The following is a 22,069-nucleotide window of genomic DNA, read 5'->3' as shown; positions in this document are numbered from 1 at the left end:
TCATGTTTTTAGTTGGCACGTCCCTTTTTGTGGACAAAAGTGCTAACTATGTGGATGTAACATACATCCGCTACTTCATGGATTTTGATACGGTGAGGGAGTGGAACTGGTGGGTCGGATGTAATATACCAAAAGTTGAATGAAGCCTCTAACTGGAGGACGATGCAGCTTACAGGCTCTTGCACACTGCTGACGGTACCTTTCATTCCCATTATTAAATTTATTTTACTATTAGTCATTTTTTCTTACATGTCTCTTATTCATTTTTCAACGATGAATCCTTTCTCACTTCCACCGCATTCATGGTTTTGATCTTGATCTTGACTATACGGAGGAAATGCCAATGACTGCCATGTATTTCTCCCATAGAGGGAATCAAGTTGTGTTGTCGTTCCGGCAGTATTTTGATCGAACTGTTCATGATGACATCATATGAACGTCGTTCGAGGATCACAGAGAGATATGTGACATGGTTTTACATAGTGTCACACCCTATCATGAAACCGGATGCTCCTGAACGTCCACCTATGCCAGCTCATGAGGAGATTTTGAAGAACCAACAGGCCCGGGATGACCATGTCACTGATGTCTTGCCGATCTGTTAGCAAATACAGGTGATTGGGCAGGAGGCTTTGGACTTAGGGATCATTGAGAGATGCGGCCCTGAGGCGGTGGCCATCATGGAGAGTGTGGTTAGCGAGGCAGCGAATGCAATGGGATACAGGAGGCAAAGGAGGGGCTAGAGGGTGAGGATTAGGCATACGCAATAGGCTATGTTTTTTTTATTCCAAAGCAATTTATGAACAATTTAGGGTTAATAGCTATTTTGCCCTCTGCCATATAGGCGAGTTTTGAAAAACCCCCTGTAAAAAAAAAGTTTTGATTCTCCCCTAACATATGAAGATTCCCCTGTTTTGCCTCCTCAAGAAATTCAATCGTCAGAATAATTGACGTAGGCAACATTTTTTTTAATTTTTTATTATTTTTAATGACGTAGTTGGCTTAGTTGACATTTTTATTAATTTTTATTTATTATAATTCCATGTGGCATTTTTTATTATTATTTTATTGTTTTGGTGTTAGTGGTTAAATTTCAAAGCTTAAAAAAATGGTATCATCGAATGTTGGACCCAGGGCCCAAATCATGCATATAGAACCCTCTTACCATTAGGTTACGCCTTGGTTGTTGTCAATTAATTGTTTTTAACGTTAAATATATATTGATTAATTGCCAAGTAATTGAACCAAATAAAAATGTTTTTATGTTTTAGATAATAATTAATAATTTAACATCAATATATTGTAACAGTTAAAAATATTAAAATTATTTTAGAATTAAATGAATGATTTATATAGATATTATTTATAGAAAATGATGTAATTTAAAAATACTGTTGCTTTTAAACTAATGCAATAAATTAATTTAAACTAATGTAAATATATATATATATATATATATATATATATATATATATATATATATATATATATATATATATATATATATATATATATATATATATATATATATATATATATATATATGTAAATCTAATGTTATAGTCATAAAACGTTTGGACGAATTAAATGACAAATAGAAGTAAATAACAAGTGTATATCTTTAAAAGTGCTACATATAACATGTTATGGGTTCAAAAACTAAGGTGGAATTAAAATAATAAATAAAAATAAATAAATTCAGTTTGTCCATCCACGTCATTAAAAATAATATTAAATTAAAAAATAAATGTCAACTCAAATATTCTGATGTCTGAGAATCACGAGGGACCAAAATAATAGAACCCTCCATATGTTAGGTGGCGAATTCAGACTTTTTTTTTTACTCGCCCATATAACAGGGGACAAAATAGCTATTATCCCAACAATTTATATATTATTTTTTTACTATTTTTAGAACAATATTTTGTGCTTATTATTGTTTTTTATTTCTTATAATTTTTTCGTGACAAAATAGCTATTATCCCAACAATTTATATATTATTTTTTTACTATTTTTAGAACAATATTTTGTGCTTATTATTGTTTTTTATTTCTTATAATTTTTTCGTTTGCGTTTTTATTATTGTTTTAATTTAATTCTGTATCATAATTTTGATGATTTAAAAAAATCACTGTTAGGGGTGCTTTCGAAGATGCATTTCCGAAACACCTTTCTTATGCATTAAATGCTTTCGGAGATGCATCTCCAAAACAACCTCTTTTGCGACGAGTTCGGAGATATATCTTCAAAATATATTTTAAGATTTTCAGAGTTTTTTTTTCACCCAGGTGTAAAAAGAAATCCTCGGTTTTTTTTTTTTGCTTTGCTTTAGGATTCTTCTTGGACCTCTAGTTTTCCTTGTTCTTTAACCAAAAAAAATTATAATTGATATTTCATAGCCAGGGGCACAAGACTTGTAGTTCATACTAGCCTTTATGTAGAATTGATAGTGAGAATTTTATCACATTGTTGGATACATTCTGCTAATCTGATTTGAACGCATCCACATGCCCAAAGAAAACAAAACATAGGTGGTTTTTCATAACAAAAATTCACCCAAGATACCTCATTGGCAAGGCTTCCAATAATGATTTTTCAATTATGATTTTACCTAAAATACAAGCAGCGTGGTTTTTTGCACATTTTGAACTTCAATTTTTTTTCATAAACTAAAAGTCCAATCTCTTGCTCTGCATTGTCTAAATTGTTGTCTATTAGTCTCCAAAATTACAGATGACAATGACAGGTTGCTTTTGACCATGGTGAAGAGCATAGAAGACAACGGAATAGTTCAAATATTATTTAAGGAAAAACTTGTAAACAATAATGGTTTATGCAAAGAGATAAGGGCAATGTTAAAAACAGAATCAAATATTTTTGTACGAGTTTTAGACCTCTCGACAGTTTCATCCATACTATTTCTCAGTCACAGTAAAAAAATCAAAACACCACAGTTGAAATTAAAACACTTCAAGAAACCAGTATTTGTTCTTCAATGACAAACTTGTTTCAGAACAATTCATATTATTTTCAACAACCTACCCCTTCACTTCAATTTGAAAGTGTAAAGGCAAAGATAACAAGAAATACCAAATTCTAGAATCATCCAGTCAAAGAAGGGGAAGGTAAAGGTTGCAATCCGAATTTGAAAATGACACTTTGATTCACTTAACTAGACATGGGGTGGTTAGAAATGTACTCAATAGCAAGCGGTAAAGAGTCAATTTTATCAGCTTCCTTGTCTGGGATTTCCAGCTTGAACTCTTCTTCAAGTGCCATTACGATTTCCACAGTGTCTAAGCTGTCCAAACCCAAATCCTTCTGAAAATGCACTTCTGGAGTCACCTGAAAAACCATTAAACCCAAAAATATGTTATTTACAACAAAGCAGCAAGACCAAATATGGAAATGGAATGTTGAAAAAATAAACTTAAAAAGGATGTTAGCAGCATCATTCAGAAGAATATTTGTATACAATAGTAAGAAAGTTCAAGTGTCTAGATATATAGAATGCACAATGAAAATAATAATCTTAAAGGGAGAAAAAATGATAAAACCAAACAGACTCTAAATATCTAAGTTGAAATGTAACATACTACATATTCTGGTTTAACTTTGTTAAAAATATGATGAAACCTTCTACTCTGAACAAATATTATATGTACCCAGTGCTGTTTGAACTCAAATAAACATATGGAATATTAAAAGTCTAAAAAAGTTCAAATATTACTTCGTGAACAATGCCTTTATAGAAGATTAAACCTCTGACTTCTCCATTTAAAACTTGACCCATTTACAGTCAATGATGTTGGAACAACGAGAACAATAAGGGCTTTTTAATAGGATTTAACAAAAACAATGTTAGAAAAAGGTTACACACACAACTCCCTCCCTCAAAAAAGGGAAAAGGTAGAAAATTTCAAGAGAAAGACTTGGCACAAACAGCATTATCAGTATAAGCCTCCTCCTTATGCACAGTACAGGAGAGTTTGAAGTCAGAACTTCATGCCCAAGTAGAGAGGAGAGTGAATAAGGTAAGGAATGGTCATCCTGATCCCATTCAATATATGACTTTGAGCTTTGAAAGATTAACCAACAAAACTACATATATTTTTTAACCCAGCGAGTCTAGGAAATGGGTCAGGGTTTCACAATTTTAGTATCTTTTACATGATTATAGTCGAAGAGTTTTTATTTGGAACTTGAAATTTTTATTTTGTGAAAACAACACTTTATTAGAGAGGAAAGAGACGGAGCTAATAAGTAATACAGGGATAAAAACAAGCCAAGATAAAAAAGGAAGAAGAGACAAGTATAAGCAAGGGGACCTATGAAGCAACTAACGACACAGACACGGACAATAATTAGAGAAGATGAAAGTAATTCAATATAATCACATGTGCAATGTTGAGTTAGACACCACACACACACACCTTCTGTCTAAAGTGACGGCACGGCATAGAAGGGAACTGTCTTCCAGTCCCTAACTACTTTGCAGGTCAAGCCTGGAACCTCTTATAATGAGAAACTTTCAAATTGTTTGGCTATTTTCCAGTTTCCACATTTTTCCCAGGATTGTGTGCTAGATAAACATTCAGAAGAGAGGAATTGGAAAGATATTATTGAAATTCTCAGAAATTAGGCGTTACTAAAATCCCTTTCAACTATACATCCAAATGCCACATAAAAAAAACCTCACCAATCACCACTTACAAGCTGGTTTTGTATGGATGAGTTAGACCCAACCCACACATTCTAAGATCTCTCATTAAATCTTCAAACAATTCCAGACATGACCAAACAGACACTGCCCAGATAGTTAGTGAGCTAAATCTACAACGTTTTGGGAAACCTGTTTGGATAAATCAACATAATAACGGGTTGGAAACCCCCATTTTCCACCTTCTGCATAAGTTAAGATTAACAAACACTTCCAAGATGGGCTAATGAATTGTCAAAATTTGTGAAAACCATTTTAGCTACATCAACAGAAACCCAATTTTGGATACACATTTCCACATCTCTCACACTCCTTAACATTACAAACACAACCCAGACGGTTATTAAGTTAAAATTTCAAATTTTGGGGAAAACCCTTTAGAATAGGCCAGCAGAATAACAATTAGGGTTACCTATTACTAATTTTTCAAAAAATTACCCAGATGATTATTGATGTAAAACTCCAAACTTTGGGGAAATCAACAAGGACAAATCAAGAAAATAACAATTGGGAATGCCAATTTCTCAGCATTTTTCAATCTTGCAGTAATCAAGACTAAAAATGAAGGGGAAAAAGAGAAAAAAGAGACCTTGGAAGGATCGACTTTGGGGAAATCTTTGACGACAGAGAGTACTCGATCGACGACTTCTTCTTTGGTGATATGATCATCGTGTGAAGACATGGAGCGAATGGAACCATTCCATGGTTGCAATTTGGGAGTAGCTTGGAGTGGTACGCGAACATGGCGGAGTATGGCTGCTCTCAGTGCCATTTTTCTTCTCTTTCGATCTCTCTCTCTTAGCAAACGACTGTGTTAGAGGAACTTGTCACAAACACGATAGAAAAAAGGGTTTGAGGTGCTAAAGATACTAGTTACACCCCCCCTATTTTATTGGTTAATTTCATAGCCTAATGGGCCAGTTCCTACTTTTTTTTTTTTTTTAAATAAGTGTTTTATTTTTAATTTTTTTATAACAAAGTATATTTGCTAAAAAAATACTACAATGAAGGCAACCCGTTCTATAATTGAAGAGGATTCTATGATGTTATGATGTTTAGGGTTGTTGATGGCGTTTAGAGTTAATTTATGTAGAATGATGAGAAGCTTCGTATATGTGGTTTTTGTGAAAATGATTTCATCCCCCTTAATTTTAAGGTTGAGGTATTTATAGAAAGTCCTTAGTCCTAACTTTAGATTCCAAGGAGTGGTTATTATCTATATTCCCCCGTAAACATGGGATCTAGGGAAATTGTTTTTCTCCTATAATCATGAGGAACGCGGTTTCCTCCATTGAATAACCTTTATATCCCATTAGTGCACAAGGACACGTCACTCCCGATGTTTTAATAAGTAGATGAGATACATGCAGACTCAATCCCAAAATGGAAGGAATATTGCAAATAGTGGGCAGGCAACGACGCAACTTCAGGCGGCCTATGGTGTTATCCTTGTGTTCTCTTAGCGCAATTATGTTTGATATACCTTCTTTCCCTTTGGATTATATTTTCTTATGACTAACAAAATCGTCCTAGTACACAGTCTCTCAAACACGAGGTCTTAGAAAAGGCAAAATGATTTTAATCCCAAGTAGAAGGTAATTTTCTCGTGGGAGAAACTTTGATAGTCGAGTCCCTTAAGCGGGACTTTGATAGTCGAGACCCTTATGCAAAACTTTGATAGTTGAGTTCCTCGGGCGAGACTTCTTAAAGGAAAACTTCTCTAATTCATGGGTAATTGCTCGCAGGCAAGTCCCTCAAGCATTGCTTCAGAGGGCGAGTCCCTCTAGTGTTGCTTCAAAGGGTGAGTCCATTAAATATTGTGACATTTTATGCTTTAGGCATGTGTACCTTTTATTTGTTATTTGTATTTTCATCCAATGTGGATTCTTCTGTGATAACTTGTTTAACGTTCGTCTTTCATGTCGTATGGACTCAATATAGTCCTTGTTAGGGTGAGTCCCTCAAGCCCTGTTAGAGTTTTTTAGGCAAGAATCCTTTAATGAAGGTCCAACAATCGCACTGCCTCTATGGGTGGTAAAGTTTCCTATTTGAAGATCAGACATTCATATTACCTTTAAGTGCGGTGAGGATTCCTCGTTTAGTATCCAACAGTCATATTTCCTATAAGGATGGTAAGGCTTCTTCTTTGAGGATCCAACTTTCATATCACCTATATGGGTGACAAGGATTCCTCTTTGAGAATCCAACATTCATATTGCTTCTAAGGACGACAAGGTTTCCTTTTTGAGAATCCAACATTCACATTTCCCCTACGGGCAGAAATGATTCCTCTTTAATATTGGATGGGATTCTCATGTTAATGATAATGTACTTGTGAAATTTTTGAGACTAAAGTCATTGATTGACTTAGCTCAGATATTTTAACAGAGTCACCACCGCGCTTTATCGTTTCCAAAAGAAATGTGAGAAATAGCGAAATAAAACCCACAAAAAATTTTAAAATCAAAACTAATAAACTTATCAGAGATTTGGATACAGGGGGTTTGTTATGCAAGGGGAAAATTTTAAGCACCCCTCACATCTACGGTACCCCGTAGGAACCTTATTATTATTATTATTATTGTTATAAAATTATTTTTGTGGTTTTGTTTAAATAGAGTGGGAGGATGAGAAAGTGAGGTGTTAAAAGTGAGCTCGATAAGACATTGCATCTTAGGCCTAAATATCCCTTAAGTGCAATATGGAAGTCAGAGTTTATGTAGTTCCTCTTAAAAGGAAAATAAAAGGCCAAGTGGCAAAATCTTTTTTGGTGTAGAGCTTTAACAATACTCAACAGATTTTTAAAATGTTAAGCTTTAACAATACTTAACAAGTTTTTAAAAGGTGTCAAGCTTTAACAATACAAGGCAAAAGGTTTAATAAAAGAAGTTAGTTGAGCTTTAATCAAGTAAGTTAATTTGATTTAACGGAACTTAAAATGATTTTTAGTATAAAAGAGATAGAAACCTGGTTTACGGATGGATGGATATATATATATATATATATATATATATATTAAAAACTAATATGTCAACACAAAATTATTTGATCATGCACAAATTTTTAATTTGAATGATTTTTCAAACATTAATAATCTTTAAATAATATATTTCAAAATAAATTCTATTTTAATCTATAAAAAGTAAATCTTATGTGTACTCTAGGGCTTTAAAATTTTCTGAACTAGTCATTGTTCTTGGCTAACACTTCAAATCTCATTTTACAACACTTCAAAAACCAGTATATCGTTATTAATGTACTCAATAGTAAACTGACAAGCGTCAATTTTTTCAGCTTCCTTGTCGGGGATTTGAATCTTGAACTCTTCCTTTGGTGTGTTTAAGCTGTCCAAACCCAAATCCATCTGAAATTGCACTTCTGGAGTCACCTGAGAAATTATGAAATTCAAAAAACCTATGTTATTTGCATTGCTTAGAGTTTATAAGAAAGCTACATGACCAAATATGCAAGATAAAAAAATAGGAATACACAAAAGCATCTTTGCAACATCTTTGTACAGAAGAGACCTTGGAAGGATCCACTTTGAGGAAATCTTTGACGACCTCTTTTTTGGTGATATGATCATCGTGTGAAGACATGGAGCGAAAGAAACTATTCCATGGTTGCAGTTTAGGAGTAGCTTCGAGTGGCACCCGAACATGGCGAAGTATGGCTGCTCTCAGTGCCATTTTTCTTCTCTTTCGATCTCTCTCTCTTGTAGCACACAAATGAGTGTTAGAGGAACTTGTCACAAGCGTAGATAGAAATAAGGGTTCCAGGTGCTTAAATATATATAGTAGTTATAACCTAAACCATAAACCCTATTTTATTGGTTACTTCCATAAAAAACGATAAACAATAATATCTTAGATATCCCTAGTCTAATGGGCCAATTTTCTACAATAAATTTTTTATTTTAAATTTAAAAAAATATTTTTTATGAAAAAGCTTTTTAGAATAATAGAAATTATTTCAGACTCAGAATTAAAAGAATAATTCCAATTTTCAATAGGTTAAATATTTATTCTAACATTTTAATAAAACATTTCTTTAAAATGATTTTAATAAAGAACTATTTAAAATAACTTTTCATTTTAAATATTTTTAAAATTTTGTCATAGAAACAAATTTTCGAAACGGTTTAAAAAAATTTAATCAAAAATAAATTTATTTATTTAAAAAAGTATATATAATATTATAAAAATTATTTTCTAAAGGGATGACAAATAAACTCAATTTATTTAAAATCTATTTTATTAAATTTTATGTTTAAATGAAAATTTAAAATCCAATTTATATCTTCATTAACATTTCACTCTACATACATGACATCTTGTAAAAAAAGCGATATTTTTATACTTTTATTCAATGTTTTAAAAATTGGATCAGAAAATGAATTGTCAAAACGTGCGGATTAAGATTCAATCGAAGATTTATTGTACACTTTACTTGTACCGATTAGTTGTCTTCCATAAAAAAAAACCTTTAATCAAACTTAGATTAAAAGAATGGACAAATGTACATTTGTTTGTTCTTCGAATATTAGAGGCTTAATATACACTTTTCTTGCACCATTCATTTGTCTTCCGCAAAGATAATATTTCAAAGAAATGATTTTTAGATTAAAGAGGGAATGGCCGAATGTATTTTCATTTGTTTCACGAGTATCAGAGATTTAATGTACGCTTTGCTTGAACCGATACTCGTCTTTTACTTAAAATCAATCACAACCAATCAAACTAGCTGAAAAAAAATTCACAAATGAGTGATTGCTTTATCCATTTCGACGCAAAACAAAAAGACGTTTCAAACTCCCATGCGCGAACAACAAACAATATTTAACCGCTCGAATACGATCAAAATATGATTAATTCTGACGCGATATATAAACAAACACTTCAGACTCTCATGTGCGAGCAACATGCAATGTTTAACCGCTCGAATGCAACCTAAACATCATTCATTTCAACCAACACATAGGTAGTTTTCTACCCAGAACTACGTAGCCTTTAGTTCCCCATCACACCTAGGGATACATAGAAGTGAGAATCAACGTCTCATTAGGTACTATTTTAAAAATTTTAAAAAAAAAGATCTTTTCTACTAAGTACTACGTAGTCTTGAGTTTCTTATCACACCAAAGGATACGTAGGAGCAAAATACAACATCTTGTTTGACACAATAATAAAAAACATAAAAATCATTTCTTTCTTTCTCTTGTAAATGACTTGTGATAATTTAGAAGAAATAAAATAAAGCTAACATTCATATTCATAAAGTTAACTAAATGGGTCGCATTTAGTACAACGGATGTGAAAGGTGTTAATATATTTTCCTTGCATAACCGACTCTCTAACCCGAATTTGGTTGCGACGACCATTTTCTTTTTCTTTTAAGGGTTTTATCGTTATTTCCCCTTTATTTGGAATAAATAAACTTCGGCGGCGACCTTGTTGTATTTCGAGTGTTCCTTACGTTGGGTATTTTTCGCATTGCGATAGCGACTTCATTGAATTTCGAACGTTTATCGCTCGATTATTTTTTGTGCTGCGACTGCTGGAGACTTGCTTGTTCTCATGGATGCCTATAATGTCGAAGAACTTGTCTACATCGATCTGTCAATCCAGAAAATCCTCCACTCCCATCGTTCTATAGAATAATGGAATATCAACTTTCACTCGATAATCATGGTTATATCGATTCCTATGATCAACCACCTCTTTCTCGTAGGATTCTTCTTCTTCATAACTCAAATTTTCAGCAATAGGAGCACAATGATTGTTTCCATCCCGCAGAACTCTAACATGTTCTCCTCACTTGTCTCTTTGCTAATTCTCGTTGTTGTTGGCGTTGTTCATCTGATTCGCTAAATTTTCCATATGTTCAATCAAAGCAGTTAGAGTCGTGGTAATTCCCTCAAGATCTGCTCTTATCACTGATTGATCAACCATGTTTGTCAAGCTACGAAAATAACAAGAGAAAACCTACTTTAATGCCAACTGACACAACCGAAAACCCTAGGGATTAGCAAATGCTAAACCCAGAATAAAAACAGATGATTTCAAGCGCAAAATATGTCAGATAAGTTATGAAATCCACCAGATAAAGAAGAAAACTCTGAATTTTATTATAGTGAAAGCTAACTCTGATGGCTACACCAAATGTTTTTAAATACAAAAAACAAAGAAATTCTAGTGGAATTTTAATTCAAAACATAAATAAAATAGAAAAAAACCTAATAGACTTTTAATCAAAAATAAAAAATCAAATCGAAAATTACGGAAAATATTAAAATACAATTTTTGAGTCTGAAACAAACTGAGATGGTTTAAAAAGTCTTTCTACATCAGAGAGAATATTGCCTTTCTATATATAAATAAAAAATAAAAAATCTGGCGTGACCGTGACCATAGTTTCGCCCATGATTGTGTGACTAGAGAGATGATATGATTTTTAACTTTCATCTTTATCTTTAGGTTATAAACACATTTTCTTTTGTTGAACTTACATTCTATATGGTTCCACCTTACTTTTATTTAAGTAAAAACCACATGTTTTTAAAACTCATATCCAAGTCTTCAACCTCTTATTAATTTACTTTTTACTATTCTAGGACTATATCATATCCATCTTAGTGTTAATTCGTGAATAATTTAAATTGGTTTTTAAATTTAATTGATACATTGACAATGTAAAATAATTTTACATGGTCAACTAATTACACTGGTCAAATTTTTATAAGTGTTTGACTTTACTTTAATCACATTCAAAATTTTACTTAAATTAATATTGATGACGAAAGTTAATTTTTTTTATGATTTAGTAATTATTCTACCATTGTAAAAAGATTTAATTTTTTTCTACATATCTTTTAATTTTTTAAAAGAAAATGGTTACAATGAAATCATATTTATCCTTAAATTAAAAAGTTTCGCTATTTATATTTCTAGAAATTAACTTTTGATGACTATTAAGAGTATTGACAGATCATTTCCTTTATGAGGAGTTAATTTCTAACTTGTAGTCTAACTAAACCCACACGTGCTATCATTCTCAGCCCGTAAACATTGGTCGTCGCATCTCATCACACTCAGTTTCGTTTTGGATTCATTCATCTCACAACTAGAATCTCATTCCATCCCTTTTAACCTTTATATCACCAATAACATAACAACTACCATGTTCATCAAACTCAAACCCTTTCGTCAATACTCTTCAAACCCTTTCTCGCCATCTCTCTCTTCTTACTTCTTCCCTTCACTCTCAACGTCAAAATTCATTCTCCCCTTCTCAACACCATGCCTGGTATACCTCTCTCTCTACTCTTTCATAGCTTCCATGTTCTATTTTACTATTTTCTTATCATGGTTTGATTCTTTGGCTTTTTATTTAATCCATTAACATAATCGCTTTTGCAGATTTTTCCTTATTATTACTAGTATTTAGGGTTTTGCATAGTTCTGATTGTATTTTTTTCACATATATATGATCTTTAGGGAGGGATTTATCACATGTTACGCCAATATTATTCTGTTGCTAAACTTAATGTTGCTTTCGATGACAGATACTGAAGAACCGAATATCATAGCGGGAACGATTTCTGAACTACCGTTTTACAGATACAAGCGATGGCAATGGTGGTCTCTCGTGGCACTCAGCATATTTTTTCTTATCATGGGACAATCTGTTGCGGTAATCCTCGGTAGATTTTATTACGACCAAGGTGGAAACAGTACATGGATGGCTACTTTAGTCCAAACTATTGGTTTCCCGTTGTTGTTAATTCCGTTTTTCGCAATTCCTTCTCCCCCGGAAGCTTCAACTTCTTCTGTTTCAGTTTCACCGTCTGTTAAAGTCGTTGTTATGATATATTTTGTTCTTGGAATCGTGATTGCTGCTGATAATATGATGTATTCGCAAGGACTATTGTATCTCTCGGCTTCTACGTATGCATTGATTTGTGCTTCTCAGTTAGCTTTCAATGCGGTTTTCTCGTATTTTTTGAACTCGCAAAAGTTCACTGTTTTGATAGTAAACTCGACTGTGATACTCACTTTATCTTCTTCGTTACTTGCTGTCAATGAAGATGCGGATGCTCCGTCTGGTATCCCGAAGGGGAAATATGTTGTTGGTTTCCTTTGTACTCTTGGAGCTTCTGCGCTTTACTCTCTTTTGCTTTCTCTCATGCAACTGACCTTTGAGAAGGTTCTGAAAAAGGAGACGTTTTCTGTTGTATTGGAAATGCAAATCTATACTTCACTTGTTGCGACTTGTGCTTCGACTATAGGCCTATTTGCGAGCGGGGAATGGCATACTTTGCACGGAGAAATGAAGGGTTTTCAGAAAGGAGAAGTTGCTTATGTGATGACTTTGGTTTGGACTGCAATAGCGTGGCAGGTTTGTTCTGTTGGTGTGGTTGGCTTGATTTTTCTAGTGTCTTCTCTCTACTCTAATGTTATCAGTACTGTCTCTTTGGCTATTACTCCTATTGCTGCTGTGATAGTTTTTCATGATAAGATGAACGGGGTGAAGATAATTTCCATGCTTTTGGCTTTATGGGGATTTGCTTCATATATCTATCAGAATTATCTCGATGATTTAAAGGCGAGACGTGCACAAGCTGTTGCTTCTAAGCCTCAAGATGAATCTTCGTGTTGAGAATATTCAAACATATGTTCACATACCCTTTTCTTTCTGGTTTTAAATCCTTAGGTGCAGAAAACTGCTAGCTTTAGAGTTTATAACAGAAATAGTGAGCTCCTAAAGATGAGGTTCTTGGCCATTCTAGATATTGAATTGTATACTATTTTTAAAAATAAATGAAAAGGTTAATTGGTGTCTCAGTTGAACAAAATTCTTTGCTATTTTGTTTCCAAATATTTGTTCGATGGCTTGTGATAAATTGAATAATCTCTTGGTGATTATTGGAATTCTTGTTATTACAGATATTTTATTATTGCTTTACTTTACATTCATTTTGACTGCTTTATTTTAAAATTTTAATGACTTGTCAATATCTTTTTTTTAATGTAATGATCATCCAATCATGTATACCCGAAAGAACTTATAAAAAAAAGTTGAAATTATTGATGTCGTTTGATGAAGAGAAACAAACAACTCCCAATAGGGTATTATACTGCATTATGTACTGTCTCAACTATGTGCGTCTTTTTATTCAAATGTCTCTTGTTGAATAGATACAAAGATTCATTGAAGAATATGTCAATTAGTGAACACCGCAAAGAGACTCGCCCTATGGAACATGAAAAATTGTGTTCATATTCTGCAAATGTCAGGCACTGGACATGAGAGCCCGATCGCTCATTTCTTGAATTTTGACAGCAGACAGCGAGCTACATCTGCACCACAGGTGTTGAACTTGGGCGATGGACATGAGATCCTGGGCACTAATTTCATGACTTTTGACAGCAGACAGGGTGTTACGTCTCTGCCGCAGGTGCTGGTCTTGGATTTTATGGTATTTTTTATTTGCTGCCTACCATTGAGCTTGCCAGAGTAGACCATAGTCTGCATCACATGTTCTGGAATGTGATTAATCTCATATTTCATTAAACAGTTACCGATACTTGATTCGGCAGTATGATTTCAGGCACACTATCAGGGAAGGGGATTTGATACAGATTCTTTGGTTAAATTAGGTGTTAGGAATGTTGATAGTTTCATTTAATGCTCCTCAGGTGACAACACCAGAGATGTTTAGTCTTCTCCTTGCTCATGCAATGGGAGTTACTTTCATTATATGCATAAAAGTAGTTGCAAAGAATTAAGCTGACAAAGTTCTAACATATGGTATAAATACGAATTACAACATTGCTAACATAATAGAAACGAATAGAAACTTTGGTACCCAATACAACTATAACATGGAAAGGAAAATCCAAAAACAGATCTCACAGCAGAGGTACTTCTTGCAGCTGCTAATTTCAAACATAGGTTTTAGAAGAAACACTCATTTAAAATAAAGAAACACACACAAATTCATATAATTGTTTGAGCTGACAGCTTATTAACATCTTTATTCATACCGCTTCATTTGGAAGTTGCTTTTCTCCAAAAGCATACCACCCCATGAAAAGTCCACCGATTAATATAACAAAAACTTCGATCATTGAGTTAGCTGATTGAAGATGCATCAAAACGACCCAAAAGATAAGCATAGCTTTCTGCATCCGAGTGAATACCGCACCAACAAGAATCATTCCAGCAACAGCACAAACAAGCACCATAAAACAGAACAATCCGAGCAAGGACGGCCAGATGGAAAGGCTGTGATCGTGTTCTTTTTCCAGTTGCTGGACATTGATACTTGATAATAGGCTGCTCCATATATTGTAGAAAATACCTAGAAAGACAGTAGTTGAGACTACTAACGATGAAATACATCCCACGATTTCCTTACGCATCTGCTGATTGTACTTGTAGGTATAGTCTTGCTGAAGCTTTGTGTCTCTTGGTATGTTTGTTTTGTACCAATGCAGTTCCAAAGTCAGTTTGTGCAGCCAATCCAAACGCAACGCAGGAGCAACACATGATCCATTGTTATCCAGGTGAGCGGACCTGTTTCCAGTAATGCTATTTTGCTTCACTTTTTTCAAACAAGTTCTTACGGTCGTACTTTCAACAAATGCTGGTGAACACTCTTTTAAAGCACCCAGGAAATCAAACTGCATCGCATGAAACAACCTAAATAAATAATAATCGCATTTCATATAGCATATTTGATTGTAAGCCGGGTCTGCTACTCTGTATCTTTAGAATGAAAAATTCACATAGCATAGAACTACTAATGGAATGATAAATCTCATATCAGTATCATAATCATTAAACATTACAAAACAAATATAAGTAAGATATTTGGGACAAAAAACAATTAGAATTGAAGGTGAATAAGATAAGTTACCGAATTATCTTCATTGTAGGAAGAATGGTTACGAGGAAGACGAGCCGCTTGGTGAAGGGGTGTGTCGATGCTACTACAAACCAGTTTGTCATTGTTTTCAAGCTTGTTGTCATGTGGAGTTTGAAGACCCATCTTGAGCATAAAAGATGAAATTGAGCTGGATCAACACAGAGATAACAGTTATGGTTTTAATTTCCACACCAAAGGAAATTTGTTAATTGAAAGGAATACGGCATAGAAATGAGTGGTTGAGAAACAAGGCAAGTTCAAAGTAAAAGACTCGTTGATGTGAACATGATGAAGGAAATTTCAGTGTAAGACAAAGGTGGATATTTTGTTGTTGATGTGAACTCAATGAAGGAAATTTAAGTGTAAGATAAAGGTGGATATTTTGTGGTTGATGTGAACACGATGAAGGAAATTTAAGTGTAAGATAAAGGTGGATATTTTGTTGTTGATGTGAACTCAATGAAGGAAATTTCAGTGTAAGATAAAGGTGGATATTTTGTGGTTGATGTGAACACGATGAAGGAAATTTAAGTGTAAGATAAAGGTGGATATTTTGTGGTTGATGTGAACACGATGAAGGAAATTTAAGTGTAAGATAAAGGTGGATATTTTGTTGTTGATGTTAACATGATGAAGGAAATTTCAGTGTAAGACAAATGTGGATATTTTGTTATTGATGTGAACATGATGAAGGAAATTTCAGTGCAAGACAAATGTGATTATATTTCTGTAGTCTGTTGACAGGTAAAGCGGAAATTGTGATTTTAGAAATTTCTGATACATTTCCTATGTCATACTGATCTCTATCTACTTCTGTTCTGTTGTGAGCGAGAGTTAAGACACAACACAAATACAAGCTAAGCGAAAAGAATCTCCAAAAAATCAAGATGGAGAAACATGATGAAACATGTGAAACAAACAACATCGTGGAAGAAAAAACACTGTCTATCTTGTCAGATTCTGCAGGGATAGAAAAAGTTGCTTCTGAAGCGACATTTCCAGTTAGTCCACCGCCTTGTTTATTCTTGAGCTCTTTCTGATTGATAATATACTTCTGATGTTTATCAGTATCAATTTAATTTGTCTAATAGGATATTAGCACGGAAATCTCATCTCTCAATGACGAACTACCGAGGCTTCTTGAGAGTGTGCTGGTATTAATTGCTTGCCGTTTACTCAGATTTCATATTTATATCCATGTTTCTTATCTATTATCTCTATTTGTATGTCCAATTCAAAAAACATAGTACAAAAGCATAGAAGTAAGTTAAGTAATGCTGGGATCTTCTACTGGGCTAAAATATGGTAGTGCAGTTGTAGAAGTCATTAAATTTAGAGAGAAACCTGCATAGTTGTTTCTCTCTCTTAATCTTATGGTCACTACAACTGCAACATCATAACGAACCTATAGAAGATCCAAACAAACTAGATAAAAAGTTTTCCCCGTAAACCTAGATGCATTACATGCCTTTGGATATTTTGTTAAGCTAGTTATCAATTGCATTTGAAGCATATATTACTGCAATTGTTTTTATGTTTCTCTGCAAATTTAGGTTTAAAATGAAAAGTAAGTTATGGTTCTCTGCATATATAACTGCATGATTTTCATGGCTTTGATTTTATATTTTGACGCAGGAGAAAAGATATTATTTTATAAATTGAAAAATAATTTAAGATTAATTTTCATTTAACATCGACAAATCACAACCGATCATATCTATCATTTTAGAAATAATAATCACGATTAAGTTAAATATTTCTAATGATATGATTATCAATAACTTGAGATTAGTTTCCATTTAACATGAATCACAACGGTTCATATCTATCATTTTAGAAATAATCATGATTAAGTTAAATATTTCAAATATTTCTAATGATATGATTATCAATAATTTGATTGCTATACCTATATGGATGCCTTATGAAGTTGGATATTAATCTTGATATGGTTTTTATGGGCAAAGGCACTCCAACTAAAACTCTTGTTCAGTCACTTTGATGGAAATGGAGATAGGAAGAAATTATTGGAGTTACTACGTCTGAAGGCCATCGATGAACTGTTGAAGCGTGATGATTCTGCCAAGCTTGTGAAATCTCGAGGGAACAAGGAAGATGAAGGGAATAACTACCCAAAAGATGCTTTTCAAAGATTTATGGTAGTTATTAATATGTCATCTATAGACAAAAATTATTAGATTTTTTCATTAGATTTTTTTCAAATAAGATGAAATAAAATGAAAATCGGTTCATAAAAAACAAATAAAACATGATCAAATGCATTCCATTGTATTTCAGTATCTGAAACCATTTTTTACATCTTTAGTTTGAAATTACAATGGGATGGAACCAATTTGTTGCTGTTATAAATTTATATTTGAAAAATAATTTGATCTCATAGTTCACACCCAACATTCATTGAGTTTCTTGCATTTATATCAGGCAGACAGAGAAGACAGTCTTCCATTATCCCGGAATGATTTGAAAAATGCCCTATTCGAAGACAAAGCTTTGAGCCGTAAGCATTTTCTACCCTTTGCAGTTGAGAGCGTGCTCGATATTTCTCCACAACATCATGGGATTTTACTAGTGTCATGTGGAGGCCTCCTAAGTTACCTAGCAAAAAACTCTAGCACTCCATTTGAATTCCAGTTTGGAAAAACCACAGACACACCAGTACCGTCGCTATTAAGCTTTGAGGATGCAGTTTTTGCTTTCTTCCCAGAAATGGCACATATTGCAATGTTCATGATATTTTATATTCTGACTTGGATGCTGGTTTTGCCACTACAATTTGGAGTGCAGATATTTTTGGTGTTAATTTTGATTTCTGCACCCGTCTTTTATTTCCCCGAGCTGATACGAAAGGCAACAGCTTCAGGGATTCATGTAGCTTGCGGCAGCTCATTCAAGCCGTCTCTGATTGGGTTTACTTCTATAGGAGCTTTTGGCATTACCCTTATTTTTGGGTTAGTTGCATTGCTAGTGTTTTATTTGATTTGGAGATTCGTATATGGAAGGAGACCAACAAGAGGTAAAGATATTGAAGTTAGCTTGGATGATTTTGTGTGCTGAAGACCACAATTTAGAAAACTTCTTTTCATTAGACTACTAAAGTGAAGATCTCACTTTAGTATAGCTTGTTTTTCATGTATGTATTTGTATTATGGAATTTAATGAAAGAATATCTCTTTTTAAATTCCCTTATTCCTTCTTCCAAATCGTCATAAAAGTTTGAAACATAAGACAACTCACTAAATTTTTGAATAACTTAAAAGTTGAAATAATCTCATGCCTTTGTGTGTAGAGAAACAACCCCTCACAGGAATCATGATCCATAATGTATTGACTCAACTCAACCATGTGCACCTTTTCATTCAAATGTTTTTGGATGAATATATACAGAGATTCATGAAAGAATACATCAATTAGTGAATGCCGCAAAGAAGCACACCCTTTGTAAAATGATAACATGTATTTATGCATAATTCTGCAGACTTCAGGTGCTGGACATGAGAGTCTGACAGTTCATTTCTGAATTTTGACACCAGCGCCGGGTGCTGCATCGTGCCTAGGTGTGACCTGGGTGTTGTATGTCCAATGACCTGAATTCTTTCTTATTTTGTCTCTGGTGTGTTTGGACCTATTAATATTTGAAATTCCGAATACGAATTCAGGTTATATGAAAGTTATCATATATATTTTTTTCAATTTCTTGCATATTTTTGTTGAGATATGATATGATTTGGTTGAAATATGATCTGTTTTTTATATAATTATTAGGATTGATATGTATTCATTAGGATTGCTTGTATATTGATTTCTCTCTCTTAATAAAGGGATTCTCATTGTACTATTCTCAATATAAATAAGATATAAATAATACCAAGCTGAAAGCTAATCTCTGAAGTCATTCAGTATCAATTTCTTATTGTCAAGTTGGTCTAGACAGAAGAATTGATTGTTTGAAAGCTTGCTTGGTGGCTAAGGTTATACTCAGATTTTTGGTCTTTGATTATAGCTTGCTTGGTCTTCATATCCTGAAAGGCATAGGAAGTTAGTTGGGAAGCTAAATTATTTGATTAGCCGCCTCATACGACTACCTATTCTAGAGGGAACAAGAGTGAATGCACCCCCAAAATGGTATAGAATCTTCCGCTTTTGCTTCTAATTTCGCAGGTAGGAGGTCGTAGTGGAGGACATCCTCAGTGCATTTATTGTAAGAGGTTTGGTCCTATCAAAGATAAGTGTTACTCTCTTATTGGCTTCCTAGAAAAATCAATAAACACAACTCAATCTATCGAAAGTGGAAAAGATTCGGAGCTGAGCAGAGAAGCATTAACCGAAACTTACTAACAGGAATTCAAAATATATGATTTATTTTTTGTTTGTTGCATACTATTGAGCTTGCCAGAGTAGATCATAATCTGCATCACCTGTTCTGGAATGTGATTAATCTCATATTTCATAAAACAGTACCCGATCCTTGATTCGGAGTATGATTTGCGGCATACTATTAGGGAAGGGGATTTGATACAGATTCCTTGGTTAAATTAGGGGTTAGGAATGTTGATAGTTTCATTTGATGCTCCTCAGGTGACAACACCAGAGATGTTTAGTCTTCTCCTTGCTCATGCAACGGGAGTGACTTTCATTATATGCACAAAAGTAATTGCCTAGAATTAAGCAGACAAAGTTCTAATATGATGATATGAGAATGAATTATAACATAAGCTAACTTAATAGATAAGAATAGAAACTTTGGTACCCAATACAACTATAACATGGAAAGGAAAATCCAACAACAAATCTCACAGCAGAGGTACTTCTTACAGCTGCTAATTACAAACATAAAATCTAGAAGAAACACTGATATCAAAATAAACACACACACACATTCATATAATTGTTTGAGCTGACAGCCTATTGGCATCTTTGTTCATATCACTTCATTTGGTGGTTGCTTTTCTTCAAAAACATACCACCCCATGAAAACTCCACCTATTAATGTAACAAAAACTTCGATGATTGAGTTAGCTGATTGAAGATGCATCAAAATGACCCAAAAGATAAGCATAGCTTTCTGTGTCCGAGTGAATACTGCACCAACAAGAACCATTGTGGCTACAGCACAAACAAGCACCATAAAACCGAACAACCCGAGCAAGGGTGGCCAGATGGAAAGACGGTGATCATGTTCTTTTTGCAGTGGCTGGACATTGATTACTGATAAAAGGCTGCTCCATATATTGTAGAAAATACCTAGAAAGATAGTAGTTGAGACTACAAACGATGAAATGCATCCCACGATTTCCTTACGTATCTGCTGATTGTACTTGTAGGTATAGTCTTGCTGAAGCTTTGTGTCTCTTGGTACGTATGTTTTGTACCAATGCAGTTCCGAAGTCAGTTTGTGCAGCCAATCCAAACGCAACGCAGGAGCAACACATGATCCATTGTTATCCAGGTGAGCGGACCTGTTTCCAGTAATGCTATTTTGCTTCACTTTTTTCAAACAAGTTCTTACGGACGTACTTCCACCAAATGCCGTAAAACTGATTGGTGAACACTCTTTTAAAGCACTCAGGAAATCAAACTGCATCGCATGAAACAACCTAAATAAATAATAATCGCATTTCATATAGCATATATGATTGTAAGCCAGATCTGCTACTCTGTATCTTTAGAATGAAAAATTCACATAGCATAGAACTACTAATGGAATGATAAATCTCATATCAGTATCAGAATCATTAAACATTACAAAACAAATATAAGTAAGATATTTGGGACAAAAAAACAATTAGAATTGAAGGTGAATAAGATAAGTTACCGAATTATCTTCATTGTAGGAAGAATGGTTATGAGGAAGACGAGCCGCTTGGTGAAGGGGTGTGTCGATGCTACTACAAACCAGTTTGTCATTGTTTTCAAGCTTGTTGTCATGTGGAGTTTGAAGACCCATCTTGAGCATAAAAGATGAAATTGAGCTGGATCAACACAGATATAACAGTTATGGTTTAAATTTTCACACCAAAGGAAATTTGTTAATTGAAAGGAATACGGCATAGAAATGAGTGGTTGAGAAACATGGCAAGTTCAAAGTAAAAGACTCGTTGATGTGAACATGATGAAGGAAATTTCAGTGTAAGACAAAGGTGGATATTTTGTTGTTGATGTGAACTCAATGAAGGAAATTTCAGTGTAAGATAAAGGTGGATATTTTGTGGTTGATGTGAACACGATGAAGGAAATTTAAGTGTAAGATGAAGGTGGATATTTTGTTGTTGATGTTAACATGATGAAGGAAATTTCAGTGTAAGACAAATGTGGATATTTTGTTATTGATGTTAACATGATGAAGGAAATTTCAGTGCAGGACAAATGTGATTATTTTGCTGTAGTCTGTAGCAGGGGG

The 22,069-nt window shown here is 33.7% G+C and overlaps 6 protein-coding genes across 7 annotated transcripts; 2 read left to right on the top strand and 4 right to left on the bottom strand.

Annotated features, from left to right (window-relative positions):
* Window positions 1-2,955: 2,955 nt before the first annotated feature.
* Window positions 2,956-5,569, bottom strand: LOC131629370 (acyl carrier protein 1, mitochondrial-like). The gene is made up of 2 exons (XM_058900160.1): window positions 5,311-5,569; window positions 2,956-3,346 (listed from the first exon to the last, which is right to left on the bottom strand). The coding sequence occupies exons 1-2, from the start codon at window positions 5,491-5,493 to the stop codon at window positions 3,170-3,172; spliced, it is 360 nt and encodes a 119-aa protein (XP_058756143.1). The 5' UTR covers window positions 5,494-5,569; the 3' UTR covers window positions 2,956-3,169.
* A 2,372-nt stretch (window positions 5,570-7,941) lies between these two features.
* Window positions 7,942-8,410, bottom strand: LOC131629379 (acyl carrier protein 1, mitochondrial-like). The gene is made up of 2 exons (XM_058900170.1): window positions 8,249-8,410; window positions 7,942-8,109 (listed from the first exon to the last, which is right to left on the bottom strand). Exons 1-2 carry the CDS (start codon window positions 8,408-8,410, stop codon window positions 7,942-7,944), a joined length of 330 nt encoding a protein of 109 aa, XP_058756153.1.
* A 3,351-nt stretch (window positions 8,411-11,761) lies between these two features.
* LOC131629367 (probable purine permease 11) lies at window positions 11,762-13,665 on the top strand. The gene is made up of 2 exons (XM_058900155.1): window positions 11,762-12,026; window positions 12,286-13,665. Exons 1-2 carry the CDS (start codon window positions 12,020-12,022, stop codon window positions 13,377-13,379), a joined length of 1,101 nt encoding a protein of 366 aa, XP_058756138.1. The 5' UTR covers window positions 11,762-12,019; the 3' UTR covers window positions 13,380-13,665.
* Window positions 13,666-14,701: 1,036 nt separating this feature from the next.
* Window positions 14,702-15,959, bottom strand: LOC131629369 (uncharacterized). The gene is made up of 2 exons (XM_058900159.1): window positions 15,643-15,959; window positions 14,702-15,406 (listed from the first exon to the last, which is right to left on the bottom strand). The coding sequence occupies exons 1-2, from the start codon at window positions 15,781-15,783 to the stop codon at window positions 14,762-14,764; spliced, it is 786 nt and encodes a 261-aa protein (XP_058756142.1). The 5' UTR covers window positions 15,784-15,959; the 3' UTR covers window positions 14,702-14,761.
* A 292-nt stretch (window positions 15,960-16,251) lies between these two features.
* On the top strand, window positions 16,252-18,850 carry LOC131629368 (uncharacterized). 2 transcript variants are annotated; one of them, XM_058900156.1, is made up of 4 exons: window positions 16,252-16,652; window positions 16,743-16,805; window positions 17,619-17,810; window positions 18,094-18,850. In XM_058900156.1, exons 1-4 carry the CDS (start codon window positions 16,539-16,541, stop codon window positions 18,724-18,726), a joined length of 1,002 nt encoding a protein of 333 aa, XP_058756139.1. In that variant the 5' UTR covers window positions 16,252-16,538; the 3' UTR covers window positions 18,727-18,850. The 2 variants fall into 2 exon arrangements, with proteins under 2 accessions (XP_058756139.1, XP_058756141.1); XM_058900158.1 differs by lacking the exon at window positions 16,743-16,805.
* Window positions 18,851-20,411: 1,561 nt separating this feature from the next.
* Window positions 20,412-21,912, bottom strand: LOC131629366 (uncharacterized). Its single transcript, XM_058900154.1, has 2 exons — window positions 21,485-21,912; window positions 20,412-21,247 (listed from the first exon to the last, which is right to left on the bottom strand). The coding sequence occupies exons 1-2, from the start codon at window positions 21,623-21,625 to the stop codon at window positions 20,591-20,593; spliced, it is 798 nt and encodes a 265-aa protein (XP_058756137.1). The 5' UTR covers window positions 21,626-21,912; the 3' UTR covers window positions 20,412-20,590.
* Between the last annotated feature and the right edge of the window lie 157 nt (window positions 21,913-22,069).

The sequence above is a fragment of the Vicia villosa genome, unplaced genomic scaffold (genome assembly GCF_029867415.1).
Source record: "Vicia villosa cultivar HV-30 ecotype Madison, WI unplaced genomic scaffold, Vvil1.0 ctg.000561F_1_1, whole genome shotgun sequence".
Taxonomy (NCBI): domain Eukaryota; kingdom Viridiplantae; phylum Streptophyta; class Magnoliopsida; order Fabales; family Fabaceae; genus Vicia; species Vicia villosa.
The sequence above is the reverse complement of the archived record's forward strand: the minus strand, read 5'-3'. Positions and strand labels throughout refer to the sequence as shown.